The sequence below is a fragment of the Arabidopsis lyrata genome (genome assembly GCF_000004255.2).
Source record: "Arabidopsis lyrata subsp. lyrata unplaced genomic scaffold ARALYscaffold_6, whole genome shotgun sequence".
NCBI classification, from domain to species: domain Eukaryota; kingdom Viridiplantae; phylum Streptophyta; class Magnoliopsida; order Brassicales; family Brassicaceae; genus Arabidopsis; species Arabidopsis lyrata.
In genome coordinates this window covers 12054647-12069828 of record NW_003302550.1, presented here as the reverse complement: position 1 = coordinate 12069828, position 15182 = coordinate 12054647, and the positions used below count along the sequence as shown (strand labels likewise).

General features: G+C 35.5%; 2 protein-coding genes across 2 annotated transcripts; both read right to left on the bottom strand.

The window, feature by feature from the left end:
* Nucleotides 1-5734: 5734 nt before the first annotated feature.
* On the bottom strand, nt 5735-6449 carry LOC9308288. The gene has a single exon (XM_021022778.1). It carries the CDS (start codon nt 6182-6184, stop codon nt 5876-5878), a length of 309 nt encoding a protein of 102 aa, XP_020878437.1. The 5' UTR covers nt 6185-6449; the 3' UTR covers nt 5735-5875.
* Nucleotides 6450-7048: 599 nt separating this feature from the next.
* On the bottom strand, nt 7049-10054 carry LOC9310380 (transmembrane protein 184A). Its single transcript, XM_021023032.1, has 8 exons — nt 9764-10054; nt 9537-9666; nt 9289-9445; nt 9119-9192; nt 8791-8940; nt 8168-8453; nt 7844-8077; nt 7049-7763 (listed from the first exon to the last, which is right to left on the bottom strand). Exons 3-8 carry the CDS (start codon nt 9442-9444, stop codon nt 7395-7397), a joined length of 1269 nt encoding a protein of 422 aa, XP_020878691.1. The 5' UTR covers nt 9445; nt 9537-9666; nt 9764-10054; the 3' UTR covers nt 7049-7394.
* Between the last annotated feature and the right edge of the window lie 5128 nt (nt 10055-15182).

The following is a 15182-nucleotide window of genomic DNA, read 5'->3' as shown; positions in this document are numbered from 1 at the left end:
TGCCTCGGGCTTGTACCCGAGGTGAACCGGCTCGGGTGTAATGATAGTATGACTTGTACCCGAGGTGGCCGAGCTGCATCTCGTGGTGATGAACGTGTCCCCGAGGCAAGACTAAGAGTGCTCTGGGCCGGTGTGAATATCTCCTGAGGCGATTAGGAAGTCTCCGAAACAACGGAGTAGAGAGAACATATGCCGAGTTGTTTCTCCTATCGATGTTTGGTTCGGTCTCAAGATATGGGTGAAATCCGACCCCAACAAATATTTAAGTTAATCCACTTCCTCTGTTATCATGTTTGTTTCGGTCGTAGATAGATTTAGTCCACTATTTTTATTTATTTAATCCACCGCTTATGTTGTCATGTTTCAATTGTTATCAATAGTCATGTATATCCATTGAATTTTTAATTGAATCTATGGCTTGAGTTTATGAATCTAAAGCTTTTGCTAATGGATCATATAATAGTACATTGAGAATGGAATTTTGGAACATTATTCTCTGTGTTATTAAACTTATCTCATGGTTATTTCATTTGGCTAATTTGTTTTTAATTTTTTTGCTATTATAGATGACTCGATCTCCTATCGTAAGTGGACGTTCGTTTGTGAGAGGAACAAATTTCCAATATGCTGGTTCTCAATTTGCTGGTTTGCAAAGACCATTGGCTCATGCACCCCCAAATTCACAGGCTGTAAATGTTGAACCAAATGAACAGAGAGAACAAGCTGCACTAGTAATACGTGACATTCGACAGCTCCACCCCTTAAGAAGGAATGGAGCTAAATGGTAATTTTTTTATTTTTAAAATTGAGTACTTATGTATTATAATATAAATATGACTATTTAACCACACATGTAACAGGTTCAAAAATAACACTGAAGTATCAACACGAGTTAGAAAGATCATTGAAGGGTGTTTCAAAGGACCATGGTACAGCTGGGAAAGAGTGCCGCCGTTTTACAAGGAGGCATGGTTTTCAACGTTTAAGGTTTGCTTCAATTACAAATTTAATGTGTACAATACTTTCATCCATTATTTTATTTATGTTTGATATAATTTATATGTTAGACAAAGTATGAGTGGGATGCTTCGATCGAGGATCTAGTAAAAGCGAACTTTGATCATCTTGCTGCTACTCGCCTTAAAGGAATGGTTAGCCTTGCTAAGTCCAAAAGAAAACAGCCTGAATGGATTCTTTCTGAACATTGGAGAGTTATGGTAGATTATTGGATGACACCGAAAGCGAAAGAAAAAAGTGAGAAAGCTCGTTCTTCTCGGCTGTTTAGTCGTGATGGTTTAGGTGTCCATCGACACAGAGCAGGTTCACGTTCTTATGCTAAAGTGCAAGACGTTTTGGTAATGTTTATATATTTTCTTTTTAAAATTTTGATAACATTTATGTTTTTTTTAAGATTTGCAGTATTTCTTACATTGTATAATGCTTTGCTTATAGGAGGCAAACAATGAAGACTCTTCCTTCATTGCTGTGATGAAAAAAACACACCAAAAATCTGACGGTACGTATGTTGATGAAAAAGCACGGCTAATTGCAGAAAAATTTGATGAACATGTGCAAGAGCGCTTGTCACAAATGGAGTCTTCCAATGGAGAAGTTTTGACAATAGCTAGTCTCAGCCTAGAGGAGAAAAATGAAATCTATGTTAAGGTACTTTTATAGATTAAATTATGCATATTTAGATATTTTATATTGAGTTAAAATACATCTCATTGTTTATGTACTTGTATTTTTTATAGATTGTTGGAATGTCAAAACAAGGTCGTGTATTTGGACTTGGATCACTTCAAAATGGGGTTTCTATGCTTTTGGATGGTTCATCAGTTCCCTCACAGCCTATGGAAGAAAGGAGTGGGAACGTTAGCCCACCGAGTTGAAAAACTTGAAAATGAATTGAGGAAGAGTCGTGATGAGAATTTACTCCTCGAGAAACGTCTCCAGACAATTGAAGACATCTACATTTCCACAAGTTCCGTTGGAGTTGCTCCTTGATTGAATTTGCTATGCTTTTTAATAGGGTTTTGTTTCGTTTCTTCATAATACTTTGGCTTTGGCTTTTATTTCTATTTCACATCACGTTATTTGATTTGGATTTTAGTTCAATTTCTATTTATTTACTTTAATTATGAATTAATATAATTATTTTTACAAGTCTTTTTTTCGTCCAAATTATTTTTACAAGTCATAAATAAAAAATAGTACCAAATCCTGATAGTAGAAGACATTTTCTTTTGTAATTAATTGTGAAAAATTTGACACTTTTAATTCCGTCTTAATGAGTGAAAATTTAGAACGTAATAACAGTAACAAAACATAACGGTTTTGAGACCATATTTAGTTGGTATTTCCTACCGATTGGCAACAATTTTTTGGTCATCGTATGTGACGGTTTGAGACTATATTTTTGTCGTAATGAGTGACATAATTAAAACGTTATGACAGTCACACAATATAACGGTTTTGCAACAATATTTGTAGTTGGTATTTGTGACTAACTGGTGACGAGTTTTTAGTCTTTATTTGTGACGGTTTAAGACCAAAAAATTTGTCATAATAAATGAAAAAATATGACGGTCCTGAGACAGTTTTTTAGTTGGTAATTGTGACGAACAAGTGACATTTTATAAGTAACTAAATGCGACGTTTTTGAGACTATAGTTTTGTCGTAATTAGTGACGAAACTGAGACGTAGTATCAGTCGCACATTATGACGTTTTTGGGACACAAAATTTGGTAAGTAACTGAGACAATTTTAATACGTTTATGGATCGTTACATTTGGTGACCAAATTGCAACTCTCTTTAAACGTCACAATGGCTGTGACGTTTTAGTTACAAAAAAACGTTTGTGACACTTTTATTGCAACCATTCACAAATCGTTACTGATTCGTAACAATATTTTTATTGTGACGAAAAACTTATTATTATGACTATATATTTCGTCATAATAAAATCATTTTCTTGTAGTGAAAATATAAGCATAATATATATATATATATATATATGCATAATATAAACATAATTTAAACATACGTACATATGTTATATACATCGGTGATGTAAAAACTTGAATATTTTATGCAAGATAAATGTATGTGTAAGATATTATAAATATATACTTATAAAAGCTATTTTATCTTATAAAATAGGTGCTTTGTTTGAGGTTGAAGCTACTGTTGAAGTTTCTTTGTTTCAGTATGATGGTGATGATGATGAGGATGACGACAACGTCTCAATGGACGTTGTCGTCAACTTCGATTCAGATCACTCCGGCTAAGAGGAAGAGGAACCAGTTCAACAACCTCAACCAGTTCTTCTTCTCATTTCTCCCCAAGAATTACAGTTTCTGTTCAATACCAAATGCGAAATATGTCTCTTTGAATTCAAATCGGACGGCGAATCGTTGGCAGATATTCCATGCCATCATGCGTTCCACCTTGGTTGTTTGATTAAATGGGTTAGAGAATGCCCTATCTGTAGAATCAGTTTCTAAATTGGAGAATAAATTGGAATAGTTGGGTTATTAATTTAACTTTTAAATAATTAATAAACTTCTTGTTGACTTACCTGTTTCAACTAATTTATATGGACTAGAACAGCTTTACATAATGATTGGCTTTCCACGACTATTTCCTATCAACCCGTTTATATACGAAATCTTATATAGAGCCCTAAATACTTTGTAAAATTTCTGCTTATTACAAACATCAACCTCTTAAAAGTGTATTTTTTTTATAGAAATACCTTGAATTTTTCAAAATCACTTACTCTCGATTCCAATAAATCTTTTCACCAAATGTCTCATCGCTTAAGGTTTAGATGATGAATTAATTTTTGAATGGTTTATGTTTCTATGTTTTTTTAAAAAGTTTTGATCTGGAAACATGTATTTAGAATTTTTTTTCGTATAAATTTGAAACTTTTATTATTTAATGATATTTACATTTTTATCAAAATAGGAAAAAAAAATTAGGTTTCGCTGTATGATTTTTATCATCTGTTTGCACTTCTTACTGATATTTATAACTTTTGTAGATCAATGGAATGCCTTTTAACAAGTACACGTGGTTAATGAATGACAGATGATGTAGATTAATAATGTGTTGTAAAAGGGGAATATTATCGATTTGGGGCTTTACTGGGGCAAAAGTTTCAAATTGGGGACTATTGTTGGGTCTTACATAATTAGGTATTTAGAGAAAAGGTAAAAAATCTATTTTACCCCTGTCATCTCTTACCTTTGCTTCTCACTATCGTTACTCGTATCCGACACAACCCTTGCTTCCGACGACAACCTCGCTTTTCCGACCACCGCTTCTCACTGTTCTGCTCGCTCCGTCTCCGTCAACTCCATCAACAACGTCACTTCAATTCCATGAACACCATATCCTTCGCCTCCGACTCGTCTCCGCCACCGTCGAGACCATCTCTTCCGATGAACACAGTTGATTCAATTAATCGCTTCTTGAATAAAGGATACTAAACCCTAAGGGGATAATGTAGACTAAACCCAAGGGTTCCAATTTTATACATCGATCTCCACAATTTCTGAATGGTATCATGAATTCCATTGATGAAAAAATTAAACCCTAAGGAAACTAGTAATTAGTGAACCCAAGAGGAAAAAATAAAACAAACTGAAAAACTCAAACGAACTGTGAATTGCCATCACAGATCTGCATCTCCCTTATGTATTTGTTCTTCGATGTTGCTCATCGGAGAAGGAGACAATGGACCTGCAATCAAAACGGAGTATCTTCACATGTTCGTTCATGAGGCGAGAAAACAGAAACCGTTTGTTGGTTTTCCGGCGATCGGAGCTTTCTTCGCCGGCGGTTGCTTCCGCTTATGCTTCTTGGATTCCATGGCAGCGTCAACTGTTTCTTGAATCGCGACTTCACTTCTCTCTCTCCGGTGACTTCTCTCTCTTTGGCGACTTCTTCTTCTTCTTGGTTCCATTGATACGCTGCGTTTCGGAGAGGAGAGAGAGATCTGGCTTTCCGGTGAACAGATCTGCTTCTTAGTTTCAGATCTCTCCCACGCTTAATCACACCACCGTCTGGTTTGGTTTTTTCTGTCGTCGTCTTCTTCCTCGTTCTCCAGATCTAGAAACGGCGATAAGATCTGAGATCTCTGAAGATGCGAAGAGAGCTTCATCGGCTTGACCTGGCCATTAGAGAAAAGCTCTTCAGCTGAAGTCATGGAAACGCCGCCTAAAGGACCACTGTTTGAAGCCAACCTCGACGAGAAAACAAAGACTGTCATGGCGAGAAAGACGATCAATTGTCTATGAAGTAAGGGTAAAATCGACATTTCCTTAATCTAAAAAATGCCTAAAAACGTAACATTGGACATATGTACCGGATTTGGTAATTTTGGTTGGGATAAAGCCCAATCCGGTAATTAAATCTTTGTAAAAGATATCAAAAACGGTATTTTGGTAACGTATGTATGAAATAATTTCTCTAATCCTGTCATCATGTGATGGTGATGTTGTGTTTTTTTATCATTTACCCAATAGTAGCACTTTGCTCTTGGACTAAGGCCCATGACAAGTAACCCTTACAAAACCAACGCATTTTTGACTTGGTGACGAAGCTCACACGCAAAAAGAGGACCTTTACTCTCTCTCTCTCTCACCACTTTCACGTAATTCGAAGCAAAGTTCACGTTTCTTCTTCCGTACATTTTACAATAAAACCCTCTTTTGACTTTTCAATACATAAAATTAAGAAAAAGTTTATTAAATAATCGAAAGTCCAAACTTCAACTAAACAACGAGATTATACAGTGATTAATCCAAGCATAACACAATTAAAGACGAAACAAACAAACACTGAAAGATAAAATTCTAAACCATTTAGAAACAATAACAAGGTTCGTGTAAGTGAAGAAGTCTACAAAAGCGTCTCCGGCGGTAGAAAAACGCCGTTCTAAGGCGAGACCAAACGACGCGTTTCAACTTCCGAGCTGATCTAAATCTCGTTAACACAACTCGTTTCACTCTTTTAACAGATCTTGAAACTTTCTCAGTGAAGCTCTGTTTTCTTGAAAACTGGTAGCTTCTGAGAAACAACTGTCTCTTCTCCATATACTCTCCGTATGGAGCTCCATGAGTACCGTAGTAGTCACCACCGCTACTGCTTCTGAACACAAGCTTTTCACTCATCGGAACCTGAAAACGCTTAGCGCCGTCGCCACCGCCGTAGTCAAGAAGAGTTTGGTTAGAAGCGTGTGTTAAACTCTTTCTCTCTCTCTCTCGTTTCAAGTACTTATACTCTCTTTGTGTATTCTTATTGACACAAAGTAACACTTATGTGCTCTCTCTCTCTCGTTTGAAAGTCTTTGTTCACGTTAATACATCCAAAAATATCTGGCAAGACTTTAATTTTTAACCTATTCCCAAGAAGCAACAACATTCCACTAACATAAAGTAATTACAGTGAATGTAATGAAAACCATTTGTTTCGAGAATGAATGTGTGTATTTTTCAATCAAAATTACTTCTTTTTATGAGGCCATTTTGTTTTGAAAATGTAAAAAGAATACTACTTTTGTTTATTTCCAATAGACCCATACATTGAATCAGAAGAATTTAATGGAAATACTCTGTTTTTTCAATTGAAAATTAAAAGTTTAAAGATTGTTTTATTAATAAAATTATACAACATGATTTCAATAGTTTTTTTATTCTAAAAAGAGAATCAATATCGATTATAGCAATCTTATAGAAGAAGAATGAGAGACCTAAATAAATAATTACAAGTTTGGTGGACAAAAGTAGTGGAAGTGTAGTTAGGTGTGTGAAGATGTGACAAGGCATTAAAGAAGGATAAGCTAACTCCTATGCATTTATACTTTGCTTGCTATGGTCAAAACCTAACGCTATCATCAATCATCCTAAGAACAAGATCTATGTTTGCAAATGTCATCACAATACTACTTCCAAGCTCAGTCACCATCTGAATTCAAGGCCTTTGTTTCTTACTAAAAGATCTCAAACTTAAGAAACTGATGCCAACAACACACTATATATGTAAACACATTATCAGACTCTGAAAACTCATTTGGTTACATGTATAAAAAAAAAAGTTTCTAATTTGCTACGAGCGATTCACAAGCTTGAGAAGTAACCAACTGGGAAGTTCCATATTCTATTATCTACAAAGCAGGCAAGGACAAAAGAAAATGCCAGTAGAAGACTCATTGTATAAAGATACAAAAGGTAAATGGTTTTATAAGCTTTTTCATTTATCCTCGAGTCTCCAACTAACAACATCTTCTCCAACTAAGAACACACCTCAGATGATTCATCTGAATCCAACTATTAGGAGCATGTTTTGTACCTGTTAATGGTGATTTCTACATCTTCTCTGCTCCTATCTAGGCCCACTTTCACTTGCAGAGGGTACATTGCTGGGGAAACTAGATAGATCGATGTCAATGAGCGACATATCATACATTGTATCAAGAGAATCCGAGGCATCCACGAGCAAGGAAGATTTCACAGCATCAGAGCGTGCAGGATCAGAAGTTACGCTAGAGCTTTTTGGTGAGCTTGCCTCTGAAGATAGACTACTTGAGACCGAAACACCATCTATCTTGTTTGCATACACGGGTTTGTTCTTTCTCATTGCATCCATTTCTTGGCCTGTTGGCACAAAAGTTCTCGACCGGTACTTCTTTGTTCCCTCGTCACCACCATCTTGATGGTTATAGAGCACATAATCGTGATAGGTAGGAGCAAACTGCAATTAACAATCATCAGGAAACCAATATGAAAAAAATTATATTTGAAATAAAGATGGTTTTAAAAGAAACCAGTTACCTGGTGAACAGTGTCATGGTAAAAGTCATTTAGTTTTACAGCATGTGATAGGCTCCCTGAGAAACTGCCAGATCCACCAACATTGGCACCAGCATACTCCTTGTATGGAAAAGCATAGAAATGGCATGCTGCAGCAATAAGCATCTCAACACATATTATAAAATTTTGGAAATGAGCTGCTGCCTCTGCACTCTTTATGAATCCAGATTTTGCAGCAAGGAAAACGAGAACACCCTGTACAAAGAGAGAGTCATGGAACACAATCAGAAAAAAATGATAGCAATAGTTGATAACAAATATTTTTGAGTCAGAACGCATATTTACCTGCCAATAGGTGAGAAAGACCACAGACTTTATAATCACAAACTTTGGGACTGGATTGAATGGCTGAAGTAGATCTCTGCATGCCATATAAAACAGCACAAGTGCGTACAAAGCCACTGTGTAGGATATGGTATAGATGATGGTAAGATAGAGATATGCTTGATCAGGGTTAAAATTCCCATCCTTGTACTTCCCTTTTGCATATAGCACAAGTGTGACAGCAACTAGAATAGGCTTCAGGATAACAAACTGCAGACAACCTTGCTTGCATCGTCTAATAAAACGCCTGCATCGAAAAAACCATGGTACATGTGCCAATAGATGTCAGCTAAGAGGACTGTCTTAAGAATATGCGAGCTAAATAAGCATCATAATGAGACTGAGAGGTCCAAACAGAACATTCAATGTCCTTGATGAAACTTAAACTGTGTGCAACTAAATGGTTGTCTCTGATGACAAGCACTCGTATAGATTATTAACGTGATTATACAGAATCTAAAAATTCGCACATGTTGTATGAATTGCACAGAAAATGGTACTACAAAAATGATAGGAAATACCAGGAGCGACTATATAAACACAGCCTTTATTGATAGGTACAAAGAACTTGGTTTCGAACTTACCCGTCCAATGTTAAAGGCGGAAAGCAACATGTCATGAGAGACCATGATGGCTTTAGAGAGCGACCACTCAAACTAAGCACTACTGATCCTGGGCCTCCAACCCATGCCAAACACAGAGATAGGAAATTGTAAATAACCCATGCTTCATATCTGAAACACCAAAACGGTCATTAGAGACATAAATGCCATTAGGCCAAAGGCCGTTGACTTTGAACGGAAACAGAAAACTTTCAGGACCAACTCTAAGACCTATTGAGACACTCTAAAAGAAGAAGAAAAACACCACTAACATCGTCTATGCCACAACTAGAAATTGAGGAATACTCACACTTCTCGTATGGAATCAAAATATATCGAGCTTTTCGGTAACACAAGAGACAAGAATGACATGAAGGCATAAACCTGGCAGCAAGAAACAACATCCAAGAACATGTCAGTGAAACATAATCCAACATTGTAAAGACTAAACAATTCAAGTTAGAGATCATAAACACTAACCGGAACCATGAAGATAATGCGTACAATATATCTCTGATAAGTTGGTTCCGTGTAATTCAAAAGATGCCTGTAGATATGAAATATAGCCAAAGCAATAGCTCCAACAGTACATAGAAACGCCACAATATTCAGATAAAATGGTATCAAATCCGCCATTCTGCAAAATACAAAGAAGAGACATAAATCTCTATGAAACAAACTCATCAAAGCAAATGCAAAAAAAAAAGAGATCTTTGGTTACAACAAACCTCTACAAGAGCTAAGACGGATCTGTGAACAAATCTTCAAATTTCCTCTTCTTAAGGTATCAATAGGGTTATGAAATTGAAGGGTTTCACCGATATCGGAGCAAGAACACGAACCCAATTCCGCGATTTACTAAAGTTGGAAACTTTATGTCAGAGATCGAAGAGAAATGACGCGAAACGCAGAATTTGAGACACGATCCAAACGCAAGTTAGGGGAAAGATCGTACCTTTGATATGGAAAGGCGAAGAGAACAATGTAACCGTAGTAACGAAGCAAAACAGAAACAGAAAAACCCTCAAGAGAGGAATTTGTGGATGAGGGTTTTGAGATAAAAGCCTTTCTTCTTCGTTTAGAAAGGAAAGGAGAGAACTTTATCACAGCAAAGCAAAGTTCGAAATGCACAGAAATTGTTAAAAAGGAATGATTTTTATGTGAAGAGATTAGTATTATTTAGATGAGCAAAGAGGTGGAATCGATTCAACGTCCATCCAATCCAGCCTGTGAACTTCAAACCCTAAATTATTTCATATATTTTTGGAATAATCTATTTTGTTTAACATATTATTATTTAAAGGTCTACCCAATTCAATGATTTCAATTATTAATTCACATTATAAACTAATGTTATGATTTGTCGGCAAAGGATATAAATCTATAGCTTTTGTAATCTGCATTAGCAGTTTTAGCTATAAAGAAAGAAAAACGTTGAATTTTACTATTTCGTTATATCAAATGAGAAAAATAATGTTGAAAAACAGTTTGGTATAAAATTAATTATTGTAGTTTAAGAATATTTTTTTTCATATTAATATAGATGTATATAACAACAATTTAAATGTTAAAAGGATAAGTTTTACATGTACTAGGGGAAAATCCGGGCTACGTCCGGGTATACATTTGACATTTGAGTTAGTTTATTTTTAAAATCTACTTTTAGTTTTATTAATATATTGAAAAAGTATGTGATTTTGTTTCCGTTTTGAAAATCTACTTTTAGTTTTATTTGTTTATTTTGTAATTTAAACTTACAATTAATATTATTTTTTAGGTTTTACTACTGTTTTCATCATAGTAATTTTCAAGTCTCACCAAAAAAAAATAGTAATTTTCAAGTTGTCTCTACCCATTTTTGGTTTTCCAGCTTTTGTAGTCCTCTTTATTTATTTTATTTATTTTTCTACTTCTTTGCATTCCACTTCTGACTCAGAAGTCTCAAACGTATATATATATATATATGGAGGTTAAGAAAAAGATTATGAATATGATGTGGAAAAAAAATTGATTTGGTATATGAGACTATCTGTAAACGTTATGTCTTGGGCGAGAAATGAGTGCAAAATCGAATTGGATCTTGTGGGTTGATGTCTCTCGCAGTTTGACGTTCACTATGTTCCAAATCCTTCTTGTATTTTCTCATCTGCTTTCATTCACTTAATCTTCTCTCTTCCATACATCCAATCAATTTTCTACATCAATTGCTACAAGTAAGAGCCACCAAGAGTGGGTTCCCATATCGTTGCACAAAAGCACTGCACAAAATAATTTAATTTTAGTGTAAATTAATTGAATATATAGGCCAGTAAAATGAAAGAGCTAAGAAATAGGCAACATTTCACGTTGTGGAACACTTTCTTGCAATGGATATATCTTGCCGATCGTTTACTCTGATGAACTTTTCCTCTAACTGTTCATGTACGCTTCCGAATCTAGAGAAAACAACAAAGCAAAGTAAGAAGAATGGAAAGTTAAAATCGTGAAATTCCTAAACTCTACCTTCGTTTGGTTCTATCATCTTCTACACATGCATGATCACACCATTTTGACATATCCTCAACACCTCTGTGTACTAAAATATAACAGAGAAACCAAACCAAATTATCAAACCAATTCACATACATTTTTTGTTTTTATATTGTTCTTCGTCGCATTCGCATAATCAAAAATTTTAGTCAATGATTCGGGATCCAAGGAAAAGACTTCAACGTAACCAATGCTCGCTAAAGGAAAAGGTAACTGAGCTTGGAAGATGAAGCACTGGTGGAGATGAAGCAATCACATGTGTGAATCCCTTAGTCACCCTTCACATTAATTAAAGGATAAAATTACCGGACTGGGCCTTTTTCCAGACAAAATTACGGAATCCGGTACGATTGCCGGGACTTTCGTTTTAGGCATTTTCACCTGCGAGGAAATGTCCACCTTGCCCTCACGCTTAAGCTCCCCGTGTACGCTTTGAATTTTGATTTTCCGTCGCTTCGAGACCATGATGACGTTTCTCATAAGACGAGCTAAATCAAAGCAGCTGTTACACGCTTTGTCAGTGTGCTTTCTCTCTGCTCAAAAAAACAATTTCTTTACTCCTCTTGAAATCGAGAGCCGAAACTCATCAAATCTGCATTAATCGCACTTCAAGTAGCTCAACTCTCCGATTATCACCCTTCTAGGAGCTCAACTCTCCGATTATCACCCTTCCAGCAGCTCAACTCTCCGATTATCACCCTTCCAGTAGCTCCTGCGAAGCTCCGCCCTTAAATCCCGCTGACACAGGACTGACTAATAGTGTACGCATCGCCTCACATCTTCTTCTTTTCTGGGTTTCTCTGCAGATATTTTACAGTTTTGCGACCTCCCTTTTCTTTAGTTTCGGATCTTTCAATCCAATTGAAATTCCATTTTTTCTTTCCGATATGTACTTCCAATGTTATGCATTTTTATTTACAGTTTTTTTTTTCCCTTCCTCATCCCCGTTGATTTGTCTTGCGCTTTCTTTCCTCGTGGATATCGCCTTCGTTTCCTTCATACTTGTATTTGATTCCTAGCAGGTTCAGCTCATAACAATGCCTTCCAATGGGAGTCTAGCTGATCATTTCCTTTCCAAAGGTATATGTTAACCCCACGAGCCATACTTATCTGTTTCTATCACATAAAACGCCCTAACCTGATTGTATTCATTATGGTGTTTAGTGTTTTACCCTTTCCCGTTTGGGTTTAGGCTGTCTATGTTGTTCCCGTAGGGTTTAGTTTTGAATATTAAAGAACTCTATATGCTTAGTGTTTTACCCTTTCCCGTTTGGGTTTAGGCTGTCTATGTTGTTCCCTTAGGGTTTAGTTTTGAATATTAAAGAACTCTATATGCTTAGTGTTTTACCCTTTCCCGTTTGGGTTTAGGCTGTCTATGTTGTTCCCTTAGGGTTTAGTTTTGAATATTAAAGAACTCTATATGTCCTGCTTCTCTTATTATCTTTGCTGCCATTGTACTGCCCTGTAATGTTATTCTCTGTTCAGTTTAACCCTTACCCTTTTGGTTTACTGATTATTGTTCTTTTTCCTGCCCATTGTTCTCCACCATTGTTGCCCTTTTAAGTAGCTTTATAGCCTTCTCTCCATTACTGTATACCATTTCTTATTGTATTTGTATAAAGTACTCTTAACCACCTCCGCTTTTCCATACCTTGTAGAAGACCTGCCTGAAAGGATTTTTCAAGTCGATCGGTACCCTGGCCATGTGGTGCGTATCAACTCATACTCTAAGCCTCAATACCTAATTGACATACTTACTGCATTGGAAGGGACACCTGAGCTGCAGAAGCTATTGTCGTCCCCGCTTGGGTCTTTATTCTCCTTGCCGGTGAGGCAAAGTTCTGTATCTGGCCAATTGGTGCACCAGATGTTATGTAGACAGCTTCATACCACCAATGTAGACGAAACGGACTACTACCCATCATACAAACAACTAAATTCCAGTGACAGTTGTGTGAGTTTCCAACTTAACATCAGTAACCTCACAATGAGCTTCAGAGTAATCGATTCCAGAGCTAATGGATATGTATAGGAGTATAAAAGCGAAATCATTACCTCAGAGTTCATGGTTCAAACGGCCACCTTCTCTCTATGAACTTCTATCTTCAGCTCTAGCTTTATGAATCCAACAATTTTAAACAACAATTATCAGATCCAAATATCCACAAACACCTACCACTCTTCTTATATCCTGTATCGTTTCTCACGTTTACCTACCCCACGGATTAAGCTTACACATCGTCGTTTCTCAGCCACAAAGAAGCCGGCACTGTTGGAGATGTCATCTCCGTCGTCAGTTTTGCGAATTCAAGCAATTCCAATCCCGCCCAACTTTTAGAGGGCAAATGTGTAATTTCGCACGTGTGATAAATGCCCAATTTGAAAGGCCCGGTAGATGTTCCTTATCTGAAATTTCTGGGCCAAATAATGCCCATTTTGGCAATTACCCCTTAATTAAAGAGGAATCAACTCAATCAAGGAACGTTTAAAAATTTCACACCACACTAATAACAACAAAATATAAGAAACCAAAAGAACACATCAAAGTACCAAAAGAACCTCAATTAGTCCCTTTTATTAGTAAGAGATGCTCATTAATATATTTGTAATATTTTATTAAAGTTAAAAAAAAAAGACGTTAAAAAAATAAGTTTTAAAATAATAGATTGCAAGTTTGTATGAAAATATTAATCTATGTGACAAATTATATGTAAAAAGTGAAACACATTATAAAATATATGTCATAAAGTTCAAAAAAAGATTAGAAAATGTCTCAACCTATTTTGCTATGACAAAATTCACCATTTTGATTTTTACTTACAATACAACCATTTTACTTTCCTAATTACCCTTTTCTTAATCTACTATATTTACAAAAAAAATTTTAAAAAAAAGAAATGAATTTTTTTATTCTATATGAACTACAAAGGGGATGAGGATCCTTATAACCTTTTTTCTTTGAAGATGTATCATCTTTGACAATGACATTATCTTCCGTGTATCAATATGAAGTTAGCAATAATTTTGTATGGTATCTAACAGATCGTTGTGGTGAAACTGCCTTAAAGACGTCCCAATTTCAACAATGGAAGTTAAAGTGATCTTCCACTATTCATTCTACTAGTGGCGGATAACGTAGGACGAATAAAAAGAGATAAAAATATATGTTAAATTTCCAGTTGTGGACTTATGGATAGATTTTTGGACAACAATGATTATAAAATTTACTTCAGTTTTATTGAGGAGGATCAGGAGGTGGTAAAAAAAAAAAGTTTTTAGGAGGACAAAGATCATATGGGCAATTACGGCACCCATGCTTATTAGGAGATTGATGAACAATCTTATTAGGAGATTGATGGACAATACATATGGATTTCCATATGCTCTGATTTCTAAAAAGGTTCATACTAGTACAAATTGGATCATCAAAACCATCCACAAAACATTACGAAAGAATTTAAAATTTCATCGAAAAGATGATACACGAAATAAAAATAATATTATATTAAAGACGAACATAAAAAAATAACAGATTTAATAATATGTTAGCTAATATAGTTTTATTCAGAAAAAGATGTAAATTCAACATTTTTGATTGTTTACTACTAAACATTGTTGGGTTGTTATGTTACTTTTTTTAATACATGTATCTATTTCACTATTTGTGGTATACATTGCATCTAAACACTATTTAAAAGCGAGATACTGAAAAAGAAAAATTAAGGAGGGTGAGATGAGACTAGTAGGGCTGTAAACGGAACGAATATCCAGTTTTTTTAAGATATCCGTATCCGTATCCGTATTATCCGCCAATTTCGTATCCGTATTCGGATCCGGAATTCCGG

Excerpts from the sequence above, each read along its gene's own strand:
- LOC9308288 (XM_021022778.1), bottom strand. The coding sequence starts at position 6,184 with ATGAGTGAAAAGCTTGTGTTCAGAAGCAGTAGCGGTGGTGACTACTAC.
- LOC9310380 (XM_021023032.1), bottom strand. The coding sequence starts at position 9,444 with ATGGCGGATTTGATACCATTTTATCTGAATATTGTGGCGTTTCTATGT. Across the intron at positions 8,454-8,790 it reads CCGCCTTTAACATTGGACGG|GCGTTTTATTAGACGATGCA; the intron begins GTAAGTTCGAAA and ends TTTTCGATGCAG. Across the intron at positions 7,764-7,843 it reads ACCATGACACTGTTCACCAG|TTTGCTCCTACCTATCACGA; the intron begins GTAACTGGTTTC and ends TGTTAATTGCAG.